Source organism: Zalophus californianus, chromosome 9 (genome assembly GCF_009762305.2).
Source record: "Zalophus californianus isolate mZalCal1 chromosome 9, mZalCal1.pri.v2, whole genome shotgun sequence".
NCBI lineage: Eukaryota > Metazoa > Chordata > Mammalia > Carnivora > Otariidae > Zalophus > Zalophus californianus.
In genome coordinates, this window is record NC_045603.1 from 45,363,472 (window position 1) to 45,379,117 (window position 15,646).

Genomic DNA, 15,646 nt, shown 5'->3' on the forward strand with positions numbered 1-15,646 from the left:
AGTATAATTTATTTTATATTCTCAAAGGACCATTCAGGCCATGATGTTGAGAATATTCTATAGGGAGTAGACATATCTACTGTACTCAGAAATGTTTTTCTTGATAAATGTGAAATTTTGGGGTTTCAGTAATGCCATACACATCTGGAATTTCTTATAACCTGATTTTCTTCTTAATAGTTTTCCTTTGTAATTTCTTAACTGTTGTCCTCTGTGTTCCATTCTCCAAGGGTGTTCTTAATTATATGGTTTTAACTACCACCTATGTCCTGATGATTGTCTTTAGCTCAGTTTAGAATTCTGGATAATAATTTTAAAAGTACTGCACGACTGCACAAAACCAATTTTCATCTTGGAAGTATTGGGTCAGAATTGAAATAATTGTATTGTAGAGACCCATAACAGTGGTAGCACAGTGCCTAACTACCTGTTTGGTGAGTTAAACAATTACCTGCTTTTATAAACTTTGTGTAAAGTTAGATTTATAGTTTGAAATTTATGGTTTGTACTTGTTTTTAAGGTCGCTTTGTGCTCATAAGGTACTGCCAGCTTAATGTAAATTCTGTTATTGAACTAATTACTTTTAGTTCATAAGTCATTTTATCAGGGTACGGTTTTATTTAATATTTTGAATCATATTGCCTGATAATTTTCGGAATGAGGCTGATATGAAAGGTTTGGTCAGATTTTCATTCAAATAGCATTCTTTCCTTCTTGGTCAGAGATTGTGAAAATGAGAGACCCCTTAAAATAATTAATGAATATCATACACATTTTATTTTAAATTGATGGTAGCTGTTTTTCAGAGTATTCAAAATATGCTGTTTTATTTTAAAGGATTAGAAGATAAAGAACAAAATTTAACAAGAAGAATTAGTGCCTCAGACATTCTATCTGAAAAGGTAAGATCCTGCTTTTTGGAACTGGGTGTCTCTGTAAGACTGATTCTATACTGCTTTGCTCTGTTCCTTGGAAAGGAGATTCTGTCTTGCTTTCCACTCATTTCCTTTACATCATTTCTTTCATCATTACCTCCATTTGGACATAAGCTTTAAAGATAAGAAAATCTGGAGAGAGGGGCGCCTGGGTGGCTCAGTCGGTTAAGCATCTGCCTTTGGCTCAGGTCATGATCCCAGGGTCCTGGGATCGAGCCCCGCATCGGGCTCTGTTCAGCAGGGAGCCTGCTTTTCCCTCTCCCTCTGCCTGCCGCTCTGCCCACTTGTGCTCTCTCTCTCTCTCTCTCCCCCTGTCAAATAAATAAATAAATAAAATCTTTAAAAAAGAAAAAACGAAACAGGTGAAATTAATAATAAAATCTGGAGCGATGTCCTTCAGTATCTTTGTGCTGGGTTCAGTTAAATTGAATTTAACTGAAGTGTTTTTTATATATATCCATAGATGATTTTTTTGTTTGTTGGTTTTTTGAAACCTTTAATTTTGACCCAGAGATTTTGTTTTCCTGCTCGTGGGGGATTATCCTCTGTGGGAAATCTTTGGAGTTAGACCTTGACCTGCTATTCAATTCTAGTTTCTCCTCTTATTAACTGAATGATCATGTGTAAGCTCTTTGCCTTTACTTGCCTCTATTTACTTTCCTACAAAATGAGTTTGATGTCATCTGTTCTCTGGATTGTGGTGAGGTTCAGCAGGATAAAGTACAGAAGCACCAAGCACTGTGTTTGACATGTAATAGCTCTTAGTAGCCCTAGCCTTTTCTTTGTTGAATTAGGGACCTGAAATACCTTCAGTTTCTTCTTTTAAGATTTCAGTTAATTTTTACGAGTAAATTAAAATGATGCAAAGAGCCCAGAAGCTTTAGGAAAGAGATGATTCTGAATTTAAGATTGATAATATAGCAGATAAATATGTGTACACGCACACATGCATGTGTATATATTTTTTAACGTCCTTACAATAACTTCATAAATTAGGTTGACATTATTTGGTTTACAGATGAGATAAGATTCATATGGGTAGATTAAGTGACTTGCCTAAAGTTATGTAGGACTTAAGTGTCAGAGCAAGGAGTTAAATGGGGTTCAGTACTCTTGCTGATCAGGTAGCTACTTTAAGTAGCATATAGTTGTATGACAGAATCAGTAACTTCTTTTTTTATTTCAAAAGGAGTGGTTGCAAAAAGTAATCAAAGACTTTTAAGTCTCAATGGAACAGTGATGATAGCTTTATTTTAAACACTCTAGATCAAGACTGACCAATAGAATTTTCTATGATAATGGAAATGTTCTTTATTTGCACTTTCCAATATGGTAGCTATTAACCACATGTGGCTTTTAAGCACTTGAAATGTGATTAGTGTGGCTGAGGAACTAAATTTCTTATTCAGTTTTAGTTAATTTAAATTTAAATAGCCACATGGGGCTCATTGCCACCATATTGGGTAGCACAGCTCTAGAACTGCAGGACCAAGTAGTAGAATTTGATATGTTTAAGTGACTTAGAGTTAAAAAAAGATAATTTTTTCAGCTGATTTGTTACATATATTTCCCAACAGTGGAAAGGGTATCTGTCCTGGTTTGGATAAACTGAAGTAGTGAGATACATGGTGGCAATTCAGTTAGGCATTTATAATAGTTCATAGTAAAGTGAAACCAGTAGGAAGGACCCACTGTTTTCGTTATGCTTAGGAGTTAAGTAATTTAATTGAATATTAGACAAAATGTGATTATAATTCACATATAAGCAAAAGTTAATAGGTAAGTGGGCCTTAACCTTTTTTGAGTCTTAGTCTCTTTTGATTCCCTCCTTCTTTATACTATAAATACACATAAAAGAAAAACAGTTTTGCATTTAATTTCAAAGGATGGGGAGGCCAGAGGACTCCCAATACGTCTCTCCCCACCATATCCATGTATTCCAATTAAGAATCTGTGCTTAGTTTGCCTGACATTTTCAATTATATTTTAGCTAAAAAGTAGAGAATAGATTTTTAAAATTATCTTAAAAAGGTAGAGTGAAAAAATTAAGAGGATATTTCAATTGGAAAAAAGCTTTCTAACATGCACTCTTTTTTTTTTTTTAAGATTTTATTTATTTATTTCAGAGAGAGAGAGAGAGAGAGAGCACAAGCAGGGGGAATGGCAGAAGGAGAGGGAGAAGCAGACTCCCTGCTCAGCAGGGAGCCCGATGTGGGGGTGGGGGCTCAATCCCACGACCCTGAGATCATGACCTGAGCTGAAGGCAGATGCTTAACCGACTGAGCCACCCAGGCGCCCCTCAAACATTCACTCTTAACCTATTTTCCTGTCTTAGCTTCCCTGAAGAAAAATCTTGGGTGTTCAAAATATTTTAAATATTCAGATAAGTATCTGTAGTTTTAGGTCATGTAATGTTCATTTAAATATAAGTAAATCTAAAGAATTATAAAATGTGTATTTTTTTTTAAAGTTTGCAAATTTCAGTCTTGACATTCAGTGTACCTGTTCTCTGTGTTACTTGTAAAACTAGTAAATCACATGTTTATGGAACCGCTTCATTCTTCATTTTTGATCTCCTGGGTCGAATTTTTCTTGCATTTGCTGTCATCAGATTTTTACTTTCTTGTTCGGGAAGCTCAGTTAAATGCTGATCTCTGACCCTTAGCTTCCCTTTTGGATCATCCTGTTCCATCAGTTACACTCATCCCCTCTAACCCTTCAATTTACATATGCACACACACCCTCCACAGGTTGATCTTCTGTCTATATCATAGGGGTTGGATTAGGGTGTAGGGCTGTGGTAAGTAGTTTAGTTTCCTTATTTTACTTATATTGCCATTTAAATATTTGCATTAGAACTAACTCTCAATTCTGATCCCTGGAAGGGTTTGACTTGGTGAAATGTTTAAGGTCAAATAACAGAACTAAAAAGTTACAACTATTTCTTTTTTTAAAGAAACTTGGTGAAGATGAAGAGGAACTGTCTGAACTACAGCTTCGTCTTTTGGCTCTTCAGTCAGCTAGTAAAAAATGGCAACAAAAAGAACAGCAGGTGATGAAAGAAAGCAAAGAAAAGTTGACTAAGACAAAAACTGTACAGCAAAAAGCTAAAACCAGTACAAAAACACATTCAGCCAAAAAAGTTAGCACTACAGGTGATCATTTCTGTTAAATTTTTTTATCTCCTATATCAATATAGTTTTAAGATTTTAATTCAGAAAGGTTTGAGTTTGGGAATTATAGGGCCCTGAATGGGGGACAGCCCTATATAAACAAAACTTGGAAGAGCAGCTGTATGTTTGATTTAATGATAATGAAAATAAATTGTAAAGCTCTTGTTTTCTTTTATCTAGAAAATTCTAGCTAATAGTTACTGATGTTTCTGTATTTTTATTTAAAGCTAAGCAGGCATTAAGGAAGCAGCAAACAAAAGCATGGAAGAAACTACAACAACAAAAAGAACAGGAAAGACAGAAAGAAGAGGATCAGCGGAAACAAGCTGAAGAAGAAGAGAGAAGGAAAAGAGAAGAAGAAATTAGAAAAATTCGAGATCTCTCAAATCAGGAAGAGCAGTACAATCGATTCATGAAACTGGTTGGTGGAAAGAGGAGATCAAGAAGTAAGGTAAAGAGTGTAAAAATATAAAATCAAAACATTATTCAAATTTAAGTGTCCTTATTGTCTTATTTCATAAATATAGTCCGCTAAGAAAAAGTACAGAGTGCTTGTGTTTGATAGAACTTGTTGTAACGTTTTGGGGGAGAAGGGAAGGTTGGTTATAATTGAAAATGAGTTTTCTATTGTAGATATTAGAAATAGAAAAAATGAAAGATAAAAGTTATGGTTAGCAAAGTCTGCTTATGGCTTTTTCATCTTTATCTATTTAGAAAAAAGTAGAATTACTAAATTATAGTGAGGACTTACTGTAAAAATGGCCATACCCTAAGTATAAGGGCAGAATTTCATTAGTTTTTTTTTTTTTAACATTTGTTTAGTGTTGTAGAATTAAAAGTGTGTCATGACTAATTGGCCTGGACTATTTTAAAGAAAATTAAATCATTATAGCCTTAGTGCTTGTGGCTCTTTTGGTTAGTTATTTAGCATTTGTGAACCTTTACTAAGTGAAGTCTTGATAATGATTGTCAATTGTTTTTTATGGGTGGTGTCAGGCAGTAAACTGGAGATTTAATATTGATCTAGTGATATATTATCAGTGACAAATTTCAGAATTTTGAGATTTGAAATTATACTTGTGAATAAACTATCGAAGAAGAGAGGGATGTTAAAGAGTAAGAGCTCATTAATTGTAGGGAGTCAGGAACTAGGTTTGCTTAAGCAAGGAATTTATAAATATACTTTGAACTTCTAAAAAGTACTTTGTTAGAATCTTTTTTAAGAGAAAAGTATTGAATTTGCACATTACTCATCAATCTGGATAGGTTTTATTAGCTGTGAACTGTCCGTGAGTGAAGCATTGTAAGAAATACAAAAAAACTACACACAAACATATCACCTAAGAATTTCTAGTTTTCAGCTGTCATCAGTATATTCATAACTAAGATGTTACTGGATTTTTTCAAAATGCTCTAAAATATTGTCTTTTTTTTAAAGATTTTTATTCATTTGAGAGAGAGAGTGAGTAAGGGAAAGGGAGAGGGAGAGAGAATATGAAGCAGACTCTGCACTGAGCACAGAGCCCAACGCGGGGCTCGATCCCACAACCAGGAAATCATGACTTGAGCTGAAACCAAGAGTCAGATACTCAGCCAGCTGAGGCACCCAGGTGCCCCTAAAATATAATCTTGATGACATAAAACTTGAATTTGGTGTCATCTTACTTTACAGAGGAATATGATTTTTGATACTCCTTAGAGGATAACTATCAATTGTTTCGTAATTTCTAGTCTAAGATAGACTAAGACAGAAAATGCTTTGAAACTGAAAAATATCTTGTGTTATTAGTCTTCAGATCCTGACCTAAGACGATCCTTAGATAAGCAACCTACTGATAGTGGAGGAGGCATTTATCAATATGATAACTATGAAGAAGTTGCTATGGATACAGATAGTGAAACCAATTCTCCAGGTATGAGCCAAAACTTGAAACATTCACATATTCACAAATTTTCGTAAATGGAAAATGATCGTAAAGCGACCCAAAAGCTTGAAAGAAATGTGTAATGAAAGTGATGTTTGCTGGTAAATTGTGTAACCATAGACATTTAATGGAGTACTTTGACAGCAAACCTCAAATATATAATATTAACCTTTCTTTCAGGTCTTTCTTTCTAGATAACATTTAAATAAAAAGGCAGTGTTTAAACTCTGCTATTAACTGATCTAAAAAATGATTGTGGGGAAGGTGAGAACACTGCTTTTAAATTAAAAAATAAACTTTTGATATCTTATGCTTTAGTTAAAAAAAAATCTTTCTTGTTTTTGGGCTTTCTTTCTCCTTCCGGTGATGTTACTCTGTAGGAATTTGGAGATGGTAAGTGGTACTACTAGTGGCATTCAGTAGAGGCTCAACTGGTCAGGGCAGTACTTCAGTTAGATTGCATACTCTAGGATGTGACTCTTCTTGAGGGCTAGAGCCTTGCTTTAGTTGATATTCAGGGGTGATTTTGTGGGAAACCTATTTTCTCACTAATTAAAACATAAGTTTTAATTATAACTGAGGCAGATAATTGAATGCATTTAGCATTCTAGGAACTGGAACACTTACTTGAAAGATCGTATCATCAATGTTTTTCTCCCTATGGTCATATTGTCAGAACAGATAAAAATGAGAATCTTAACTTTAGTGTGTCTAGACAGAAACAAAGAAAAATCTATATGATTTGGGTAATGTTTACCAAAAGTGCTTATTTTTTAATTACTGTTTTTAGGCTTATGTTTGATAATTTCATATTATGTTTTGATTTCAAAATTTAACTCTCTTTGGTCAGTATTAAGTTTTCTTACTTCCAGGTTCTTCAAGATAACTCATTGCCATTTCCAACTACTGACAGTATTAATACTTTTTATTTCTAAAAAATAATTTTATGAACTATGCTTTCAGAAGAATTTTGTAAAAAATTAATGGAGAATGTACTCTTTATTCAGCTTTGTCAAATTGTATCTTTTTGCTATATTTACTACAGGTATTTATTTTTAAGAAGTAAAATGTTCTAAAGGCAATGTATTTTCAAATGGTATCACTTGGGCACAAGTCAACCGTATAAATCATGTGGGTAAGAGCCATATTGACTTGTGAGACAGCTGGGATAAAGAAGAAGCATTAGTTTTTCCCTGAGGTTATATAGTTACTGGGTAGCAAGAGTAGTCTTTGAATCTGCCATACTTCACTGACTCGTAAGAAACCACTGAAGGTAAAATGCACAATTATTTTTATCTGCTACCAGGAAAGAAAAAAATGCTAACAATTTAATTCCGATGCATTGATTGTAACTATTTCAGAATTATTAAATGTGACAAAGTGTACATTTAATTGATTAAATACGGCAGTAGGTAGTTCTTTTCATTCCTACTGTTCGCTTTCTATACAACTTAAGTAGTTCATTTTTTCATTCCACATAAAGGGAGGAATGGAATTACTACATTACTGGTTTGTTTTTTGTTTGTCTTTTGGTTAGGACACGTTAGCAGATTCAGGGGAATTTTTTGTTTTATTATTCCTTAAAAAATATGTTTGTAAAAAAAAAAAAAAGTGTGTTTCTTGTCTTTCCTGCTCTGTTTCCTGTTAGATGAGTGAAGAGTGAACAAAGAGTTTTAAGGCACTAATTGTCAACTGAAGTTGGAAGGCTGACTTTACGATGAATAAGGACAATATTGAATAGGTGGGGAGGTCTTATGGAGGTTAACTATATTTGTACTCTGCTTAGATGTATTTGTATTTCTTCAACCATATCATAATCTTAATTTATTCCTTTCAAAGTATATTCATTTGTAAACTCTTAACAAAAAAATTTTTTACAGCCCCTTCACCGGTGCAACCACCATTCTTCTCTGAATGTTCACTGGGGTATTTTTCTCCAGCACCATCTATTTCTTTGCCTCCGCCACCTCAGGTTTCTGTAAGTGAGATTTGATGTGATTTTTAAGAAAATTACTCTGTTGTTTTGTGTCTTTTCTAATTTGTTTTGAAAAACTAGCATGTAACTAAAAGTAGTTAATGTTTGAAGAGAGCTTAAATTAGAATTGTTTACCAAAATCGATAGCTATGAAACCTGTAGAACAAATGGTTAATTATGTACTGGTAGGGTGTCCATTTGGGAGATTTTTTTCATAGCTAATTTTTAATCTCATGTGTACTTTCTTTCAATACTTAGCATGTTTCCTTTTTCCTTCTCAGCTAGTAGCTACTCCAAGAATTTATTCCAAAGCAGAATAAGATTATCTACTGTTTTGCATTATCTTCTTTGGCAGTTGGGATTTAAGTGTATTACGATACTTCCAGAAATGAATTCTTTCCTTTCTCCTCTTTTGATGAATACAGTTATTTTTAATTTGAAATTTCAGCTAGAGAACGTTGTATGTAGAATTTAGTTTCTTTTTTTCCAGCTTCCTTTTAAAAGAACTGCCAGGCCCTCATTTAAAAAAAAAAAAAGAAAAAGAAAAAGGAAGTGGGGGAATCATAAAGTAAAAGTTCTGAAGTTATTTCTAGATTGTGAAAGAACCTACAGACCACGTTGGATCTCAGCCATTTCACACTTCCTAGGTGGACATCTGATGTCCTCCTTGGAAGCTTAAGTAAGGTGAGGGAAATATTAGGGCACAGAGTGAGAGGAAACTTTTTTTTTCTTCTTCTTCCTTGAAATGTTTCCTTTTGGGAAATGGAGAATGGATGAACTAAATGCCAAGGGAAATTCTGGCAGTTCTTCGAAACAAAAATATATCCAAACTCAGAGATTTATATAAATTTAGTTTTCTTTATAAATAATCTCTAAGAAGCCATCACACAAGCATTTAAGAGATTCTTCTTGATAGTTCTTGAGATACTCTGGACTATTTCCAGAATCCCTTTAGTGCCTAATTTTTGTTTTTAAATATCTATCATATGTTCTTGGTTTTCAATATCTTCACTTGTTTTCAGGTAGTCATCTAGAGGAGGGACCCCGTAAACTTTGATTTCTGTCTTTTGGAATACTGAATGAAAATAAGAAAGGGAATGGAGAAGTTTATATAATTACCTTAAAGTTCACAAATTAGATGTTTCAAATATTGTTGATTTTTTTAATTGCAAAAATTATATTTTTTTCATGGTTGAATATTTGGTTTAGTTTTAAGATGTACAGGACACTTAGTTCACTTATGCTTACAACTAAAGTAATAACCTAAAGTTTACCTTTTTAAATTTAATGTTGCTCCAGAGATAATTTGAAATTTGTAAAATTTGTGCTGTAATTATTTCTTCTCTTTTAAAAATAACTAGTCTTTACCACCTTTGAGCCAGCCTTATGTGGAAGGCTTGTGTGTTTCTCTTGAACCTCTACCTCCTCTACCACCTTTACCGCCTCTCCCACCTGAAGATCCAGAACAGCCTCCAAAACCACCTTTTGCAGATGAGGAAGAGGAGGAAGAAATGCTGCTTCGAGAAGAGCTACTTAAATCCCTTGCAAATAAAAGAGCTTTTAAGCCAGAGGTAATTTAGGTGCCTGAACCTCTAGGTGGTGCTCTTGACCCTAGTTTTAGCTTTGCTTTTCTCTGGGACTCATTGGGCTTTTCAGTAAAGTTGTGATTAAGTCTGAAGTTAATTTACCCCAGATTTTTCAAGATGACAGAAATTTCTTTTTATTTAAAAATGTTTCATATTTCTCTTTTCCTTATTTAGGAAACGTCCAGTAATAGTGACCCACCTTCACCTCCAGTTCTGAACAATTCACAGCCTGTGCCAAGAAGCAATCTGTCGATAGTCAGTATTAATACAGTATCTCAGCCTAGGATACAGAACCCAAAGTTTCACAGAGGACCTCGTCTTCCACGAACTGTGATCTCGGTAAAAATAAGCAATATATTTAATCCTACTGTTAAACAGTTTGTGAGAAATTTTTATGAAATTTTGCTGTCTTATTCCCTAACTCCTGGTTTATTTATATATATACATATATTCATATATAAGTAAAAATTTATTACTTTTTATTATAGCAAAATGGGAGCAGTTTCTACACTTGAAAACTAGTAGAGTTCAGTGATAATGTTTTTGGAGAAGCAATATTTTCATTATTTCCTTTGCCATTTTTTTTTTCAGTTTTTTTCTATATAAATTGGTCCATTCAGATTTTCCTTGTTCTAGAGTTACTTTTAGCAAATTGTATGTATATTTTTTATTTCTCCCATCATTATTTATGTTTTGCTCATATTTTTCCAGTTATTGACTATACTGTAATGGCAGAATTTATTTATGATGTTTACTGATGTCCATTAAAGAGATTGCAATGACAATTTCTTTTTACCTTGTTTTCCAATGGCTTTGAAGTAAAGTAACTGGAGGAAAGCCAAGTTGAAATCTTGCCTCTGTTAGGTGAACCCATTTTGGCCACTTACCCTCTGTATATTAACCACAAAAGCCAAAATGTTTTGTCAATAACTATGTAGAATTATTAATTTTTTGTTTGGTTGTAAGATAGCTAATTTAGGTGACATTATGGTTCTTACAGAAGGTTGGAGAAAATGGGGTGCCTGGGTGGCTCAGTCGATTAGGCATCCGACTCCTGGTGTCGGGTCAGGTTGTAGTCTCGGGGTTGTGGGATAGAGCGCCTGCTTAAGAGTCTTTCTCCCTCTCCCTCTGCCCTCCCCTCCTCTCTAAAATAAAGAAAAAAAAGAAAGTTGGAGAAAATAAAACAATGAGAAAGGTGATCATAGTAGTGTCTACAAAGACTGAAAACGTAGAATATTTTATGTGGTGGGCAAATAACCAGTATTGGTGAAGTGGGACAAAGTTAGTTATGCAGCATAACCATAAGAAAGCATAGACTATCTACTTGGAGTCCATTATTTTTAGGAATTGAAATTCAAGAGGTTAAAATGACTTATCCAAGGCCACACAAGTCTAATTGAGGTAGAGCCAAGAAAAGAATAGTTGCTTTTGTCATCAAAAGTAACATATATTATCTTTTCAGCTCCCAAAGCATAAGTCAGTGGTTGTAACACTGAATGATTCAGATGACAGTGAGTCTGATGGAGAGGCTTCCAAGTCAACAAATAGTGTTTTCGGTGGATTGGAGTCCATGATTAAAGAAGCAAGACGAACTGCTGAGGTAAGTGCAATAATGAAAAATGAAAAGAAAGATTTATTGATAGTCATTAAAGCTTTTTTTTTCTTCCTGAAAATTAGACCTTAGAGGTCTAGATTTTTAACATATTGAATTGTGGAAATATTTTAAGTATTTGTGTTATTTATTACTTTACATAATGAAGAATGTATAAATTTAATTAGATTTAACCATTAAAAATCTGTTTTTTTCCAATTGACTAGTCCTTTTTTCAAAATAGTAAAAATTGAGTGGATAATTGTCCTCTGTACTAAGGAAATTTATTGCTTTGAAAATTCTATCATTATTAGAAAACAGTTTTTATTAAACTACATAACCTAAATACAACTTTTACCGCTATTTTTACTGTACATAATGTTGGTTACATATGATTTAGTTTGATTATTTTAAAACTGTAGAGCTTAGTGGATCGTACAGTTAAGTTGTGGTTAACAGGCTGCATTGTTTTAAGAAAAGAAATAGAAAATAATTATGAAGTTATTTCTAAATACATAAATGTGCACTGGGTTGCGAAGTAAAGTGTAAATCTCGGTGTGGGACTATTGGAAGCTGTTGATCTGGTTGACTTCAACTGTTTTCTAGCAAGCTTCAAAACCGAAAGTACCTCCAAAATCTGAAAAAGAAAATGATCCCATGCGAACACCTGAAGCTTTGCCTGAAGAAAAGAAGATTGAATATAGATTGTTAAAGGAAGAGATAGCCAAGTAAGTGGCATTTTTTGTAACTAACTTTAAAGGTATGTGCTATTTCAATACTTAACTTAGTCTTTATACAGTTTATTGGCATTGGGAAATGAGTGGTGCTGATTTTACCCAAGATGCAGAGTTCATGTTTTTATAACTCACAGTAGGGGGAGCCAAATGATCATGTATAGACTTGAATACAGTGATGCACTGAGATATAAACAGCTTGGAAAAAGATGAAAGCTGTTATAAAGGAGAACTACACTGTCAACTTTTTTACACTTTTAAACATATAATTTTGTCAACTATACTTCTAAAGCTGAAAAAATACTTCGTAGAATCAGCAGTATTCTTTTTTTAAATTAAAGTGTAGTTGACACACAATGTTGCACTAGTTTCAGGTGTAAAACAGTGATTTGACAACTCTATACTTAGTCTGTGCAGACCATCAACTTTGAATGCCAGCTTGGTCATGCATATTGGTCATCATTATTAGTATAATTAATATTTTTATTTTATGAAATAGGATAGATCTTTAAAGATAAATAATTTTAGTTTATTCTTTGGTATAATTCATCTACTTTTATTGATTATTTTAGTCGAGAGAAACAGCGTTTGATTAAATCAGATCAGCTGAAGACCAGTTCATCATCCCCAGCAAACTCTGATGTGGAAATTGATGGGATTGGCAGAATAGCAATGGTTACTAAGCAGGTTACAGATGCAGAAGCAAAACTTAAAAAACATAGGTGAGCCTTTTTTTCTGATTAAATACTGATACGTGTTTAAATGTTCCTATATTAGAATGATATATTTTTGTGGTTGTATGTCAATAGCAGGTATACTGTATGATTACAGATCTTTCATACTTGGTAAAACTATAGAAGGCTATCATTTTATTGAATTGCACATTTACATAAAGTAATAGTATTAATGTTTAAATAAAAATATCAAGGGCGCCTAGGTGGCTCAGTCGTTAGGTGTCTGCCTTTGGCTCAGGTCATGTGGGACGAAGCTCCATCCACATCAGGCTCCCTGCTCAGTGGGAAGCCTGCTTCTCCCTCTCCCACTCCCCCTGCTTGTTCCCTCTCTTGCTGTGTCTCTCTCTCTCAAATAAATAAATAAAAATCTTAAATAAATATATCAAGACTTCAGAGGAGATTTGTTTCCCTTCAGATATATACATGGCTTATTCATTGCTAAAAACATTTATGAAACTCCTTGTTTTGGAATTTTCTTTAAAACTTGGACATCTTTTTGAAATACCTTTATTGAAAGCATATTGTTGTTGTTAAAGGTGGGCTTGATTGGGGTGCCTGGGTGGCTCAGTCGTTAAGTGTCTGCCTTTGGCTCAGGTCATGATCCCAGGGTCCTGGGATCGAGCCCCACATCGAGCTCCCTGCCCCGCGGGAAGCCTGCTTCTCCCTCTCCCACTCCCCCTGCTTGTGTTCCCTTTCTCGCTGTGTCTCTCTCTATCAAATAAATAAATAACATCTTAAAAAAAAAAAAGGTGGGCCTGATTGTTGGAAATAGTCATTACCCAGTCTGTTCAATAAGACACATAGTCAAATATGGTGCTTTATGAATGTGTGAATATTAAAGTTACAATTCTAAACTTACATGTTCTGTGAAATTACTGTGTTGTTTTTGAGTGGTGCTTTAAAATTTTGAAAATATATAACTTCAAAATGAACATCATAGAATTCATTAGCATATTTGGGGAAGTTATTTTATTGAGGTATAATTGACATATATTAGTTTCAGGTGTATAACATAATGATATGGTATTTATGTATATTATGAAATGACTGCCACAGTAAGTTTAGTAACATCTGTCCACCTATATAGTTATAGATTTTTTTCTTGTGGTGAGGACCATTAGCATATATTTGATAGAAATGGTTATATTTGATTATGGCTATACATCTTTTCCACTCCACACACCTTGAAATCATTAATGAAGAACAAAATAGCTTTGGTTAACATCAACACTTGTGAGTTTTGTTCTGATAGTCCCCCTGTGATTTTACATGTGTAAGGGGGAGGTTCTGTTCAAGGATGGTAAGACTTTCCTTATTCTGTTTTTAATAACTAACTGTCTAATTCTTAAACCTCAAAGCTTGATTGTGAAAATTGATTGCAATGATGAATTAACTCTTAATGTTAAAAATCATTAGCAATATATAAATAATTTAATGGTTTTTAAAACAGGCTTCAAAAGTTCATCCACCCATAGTTAATTAACGAAGGGAAAAAGGTAGAAATTTACAACCACCTTGGTACTCTTTATTTTTTTTAATTATGAAAAACAATGTAATTTGGAGTGTTTTGGTAAGGCACCATAGATAGCTCAAGGACTTAGCGATTATGTAAATTTTTTATAAGTAAACAGAAGTATGTTCTCTCCATTTCTGAACAAGACGTTGGAGATATTAAGTATTCTGAACAAAATAAAATACCTTTAAAAATAGTCTTTATAGGGCGCCTGGGTGGCTCAGTTGGTTAAGTGACTGCCTTCGGCTCAGGTCATGATCCTGGAGTCCCGGGATCGAGTCCCACATCGGGCTCCCTGCTTGGCGGGGAGTCTCCTCCCTCTGACCCGCTTCCCTCTCGTGCTTTCTATCTCTCATTCTCTCTCTCTCTGAAATAAATAAAATTAAAAAAAAAATTTTTTTTAAATAGTCTTTATAAATGTCTTCAGCATTTTATTATTTCTAAAGTATGCCATTATTTTATGCACTAAGAAAGAAAACCTGCTGCTATCCAAACTATATGATACACAGTAATGTTAAGACATTACTGATATTAAAGATTTGAAAAATGTGCTTTATAAATGAAATGCTATGGTGACCGTGAATCTCCAGAATTATCAATAAGAAATGGTATGGTATATGTTTTAAAAGAGATTAAAATAAATTCATTTAGGTTCCATTTATTTAGTAGCTTCAATAAAAAATGAAAAGGTTTTAAAAATTCTTTGTCTTTCTCTTCCTCATTCCGTCACATATTCTGTCTTTATGATTCCTTCTAGATGTCAGTTGTTGTGACTGTTGAAATATGATAGCTTCTGGGAAAGAGCCTTCATTTTTTTTAACCATAATATTCAGTAGTTGAGAAAATGAAAATCTCTGCCCATAAATTTATGTTTTTGTCCTGTTTTTATTCTCATTTCCAAACTTTACTTCTGTATATTGTTTAAAAATTTAGACTTCCTTTTCCCCTTGCTTGACTTGCTTTAGATAAAATGAGTTAGAGTTTTGTAAGTGTGCTTGATTATGTTATCAGATGTTTATTTGTGTGTATATTAAGAGCATTATAAATGATGTTAAACATAGCAGTTTTCCGTCCTGAGTCCTCATCTTTCAGGAGTCCTTATGGTCAGAGTCAGTCATATCTAGTAGTGGTTTTTCAACCGTAATTCACATTACTCAGACTTCAATGATTTTTTAAGAAAACAGTCAGACCCATAGTTGCTTTTGCAAAATGTAATAATGTCTATTTGAATACCTGTATGATTAGTGAATATGAAAATAGTCATCCTTTTAAATTCTTATCTGTATGTTATCAGTATATGTATTTTTAAGATTATTTATTTGAGAGAGTGCACGCATGCAGTGGGGTAGAGGCAGAGGGAGAGAGGAAGAGAAAGTCTTAAGCAGACTTCCTGCTGAGCAGAGTCCGTCCACCCAGGCACCCTGTCAGTATATTTTGTAAAACAAGCTACTGCTTTGTAAATTTTTTATTCTGATGGTGT

The 15,646-nt window shown here is 33.7% G+C and overlaps 1 protein-coding gene across 1 annotated transcript in view; it reads left to right on the forward strand.

The window, feature by feature from the left end:
• The window catches only part of ZFC3H1 (zinc finger C3H1-type containing), a 51,578-nt gene that overhangs the window by 12,427 nt on the left and 23,505 nt on the right, over positions 1-15,646 (forward strand). Inside the window, exons 3-12 of the mRNA XM_027593063.2 lie at positions 838-902; positions 3,892-4,090; positions 4,336-4,559; positions 5,898-6,021; positions 7,914-8,011; positions 9,370-9,579; positions 9,769-9,933; positions 11,057-11,194; positions 11,792-11,913; positions 12,492-12,641. Coding sequence (XP_027448864.1) covers positions 838-902; positions 3,892-4,090; positions 4,336-4,559; positions 5,898-6,021; positions 7,914-8,011; positions 9,370-9,579; positions 9,769-9,933; positions 11,057-11,194; positions 11,792-11,913; positions 12,492-12,641 — 1,495 coding nt within the window. The remainder of the gene's footprint in view (positions 1-837; positions 903-3,891; positions 4,091-4,335; positions 4,560-5,897; positions 6,022-7,913; positions 8,012-9,369; positions 9,580-9,768; positions 9,934-11,056; positions 11,195-11,791; positions 11,914-12,491; positions 12,642-15,646) is intronic.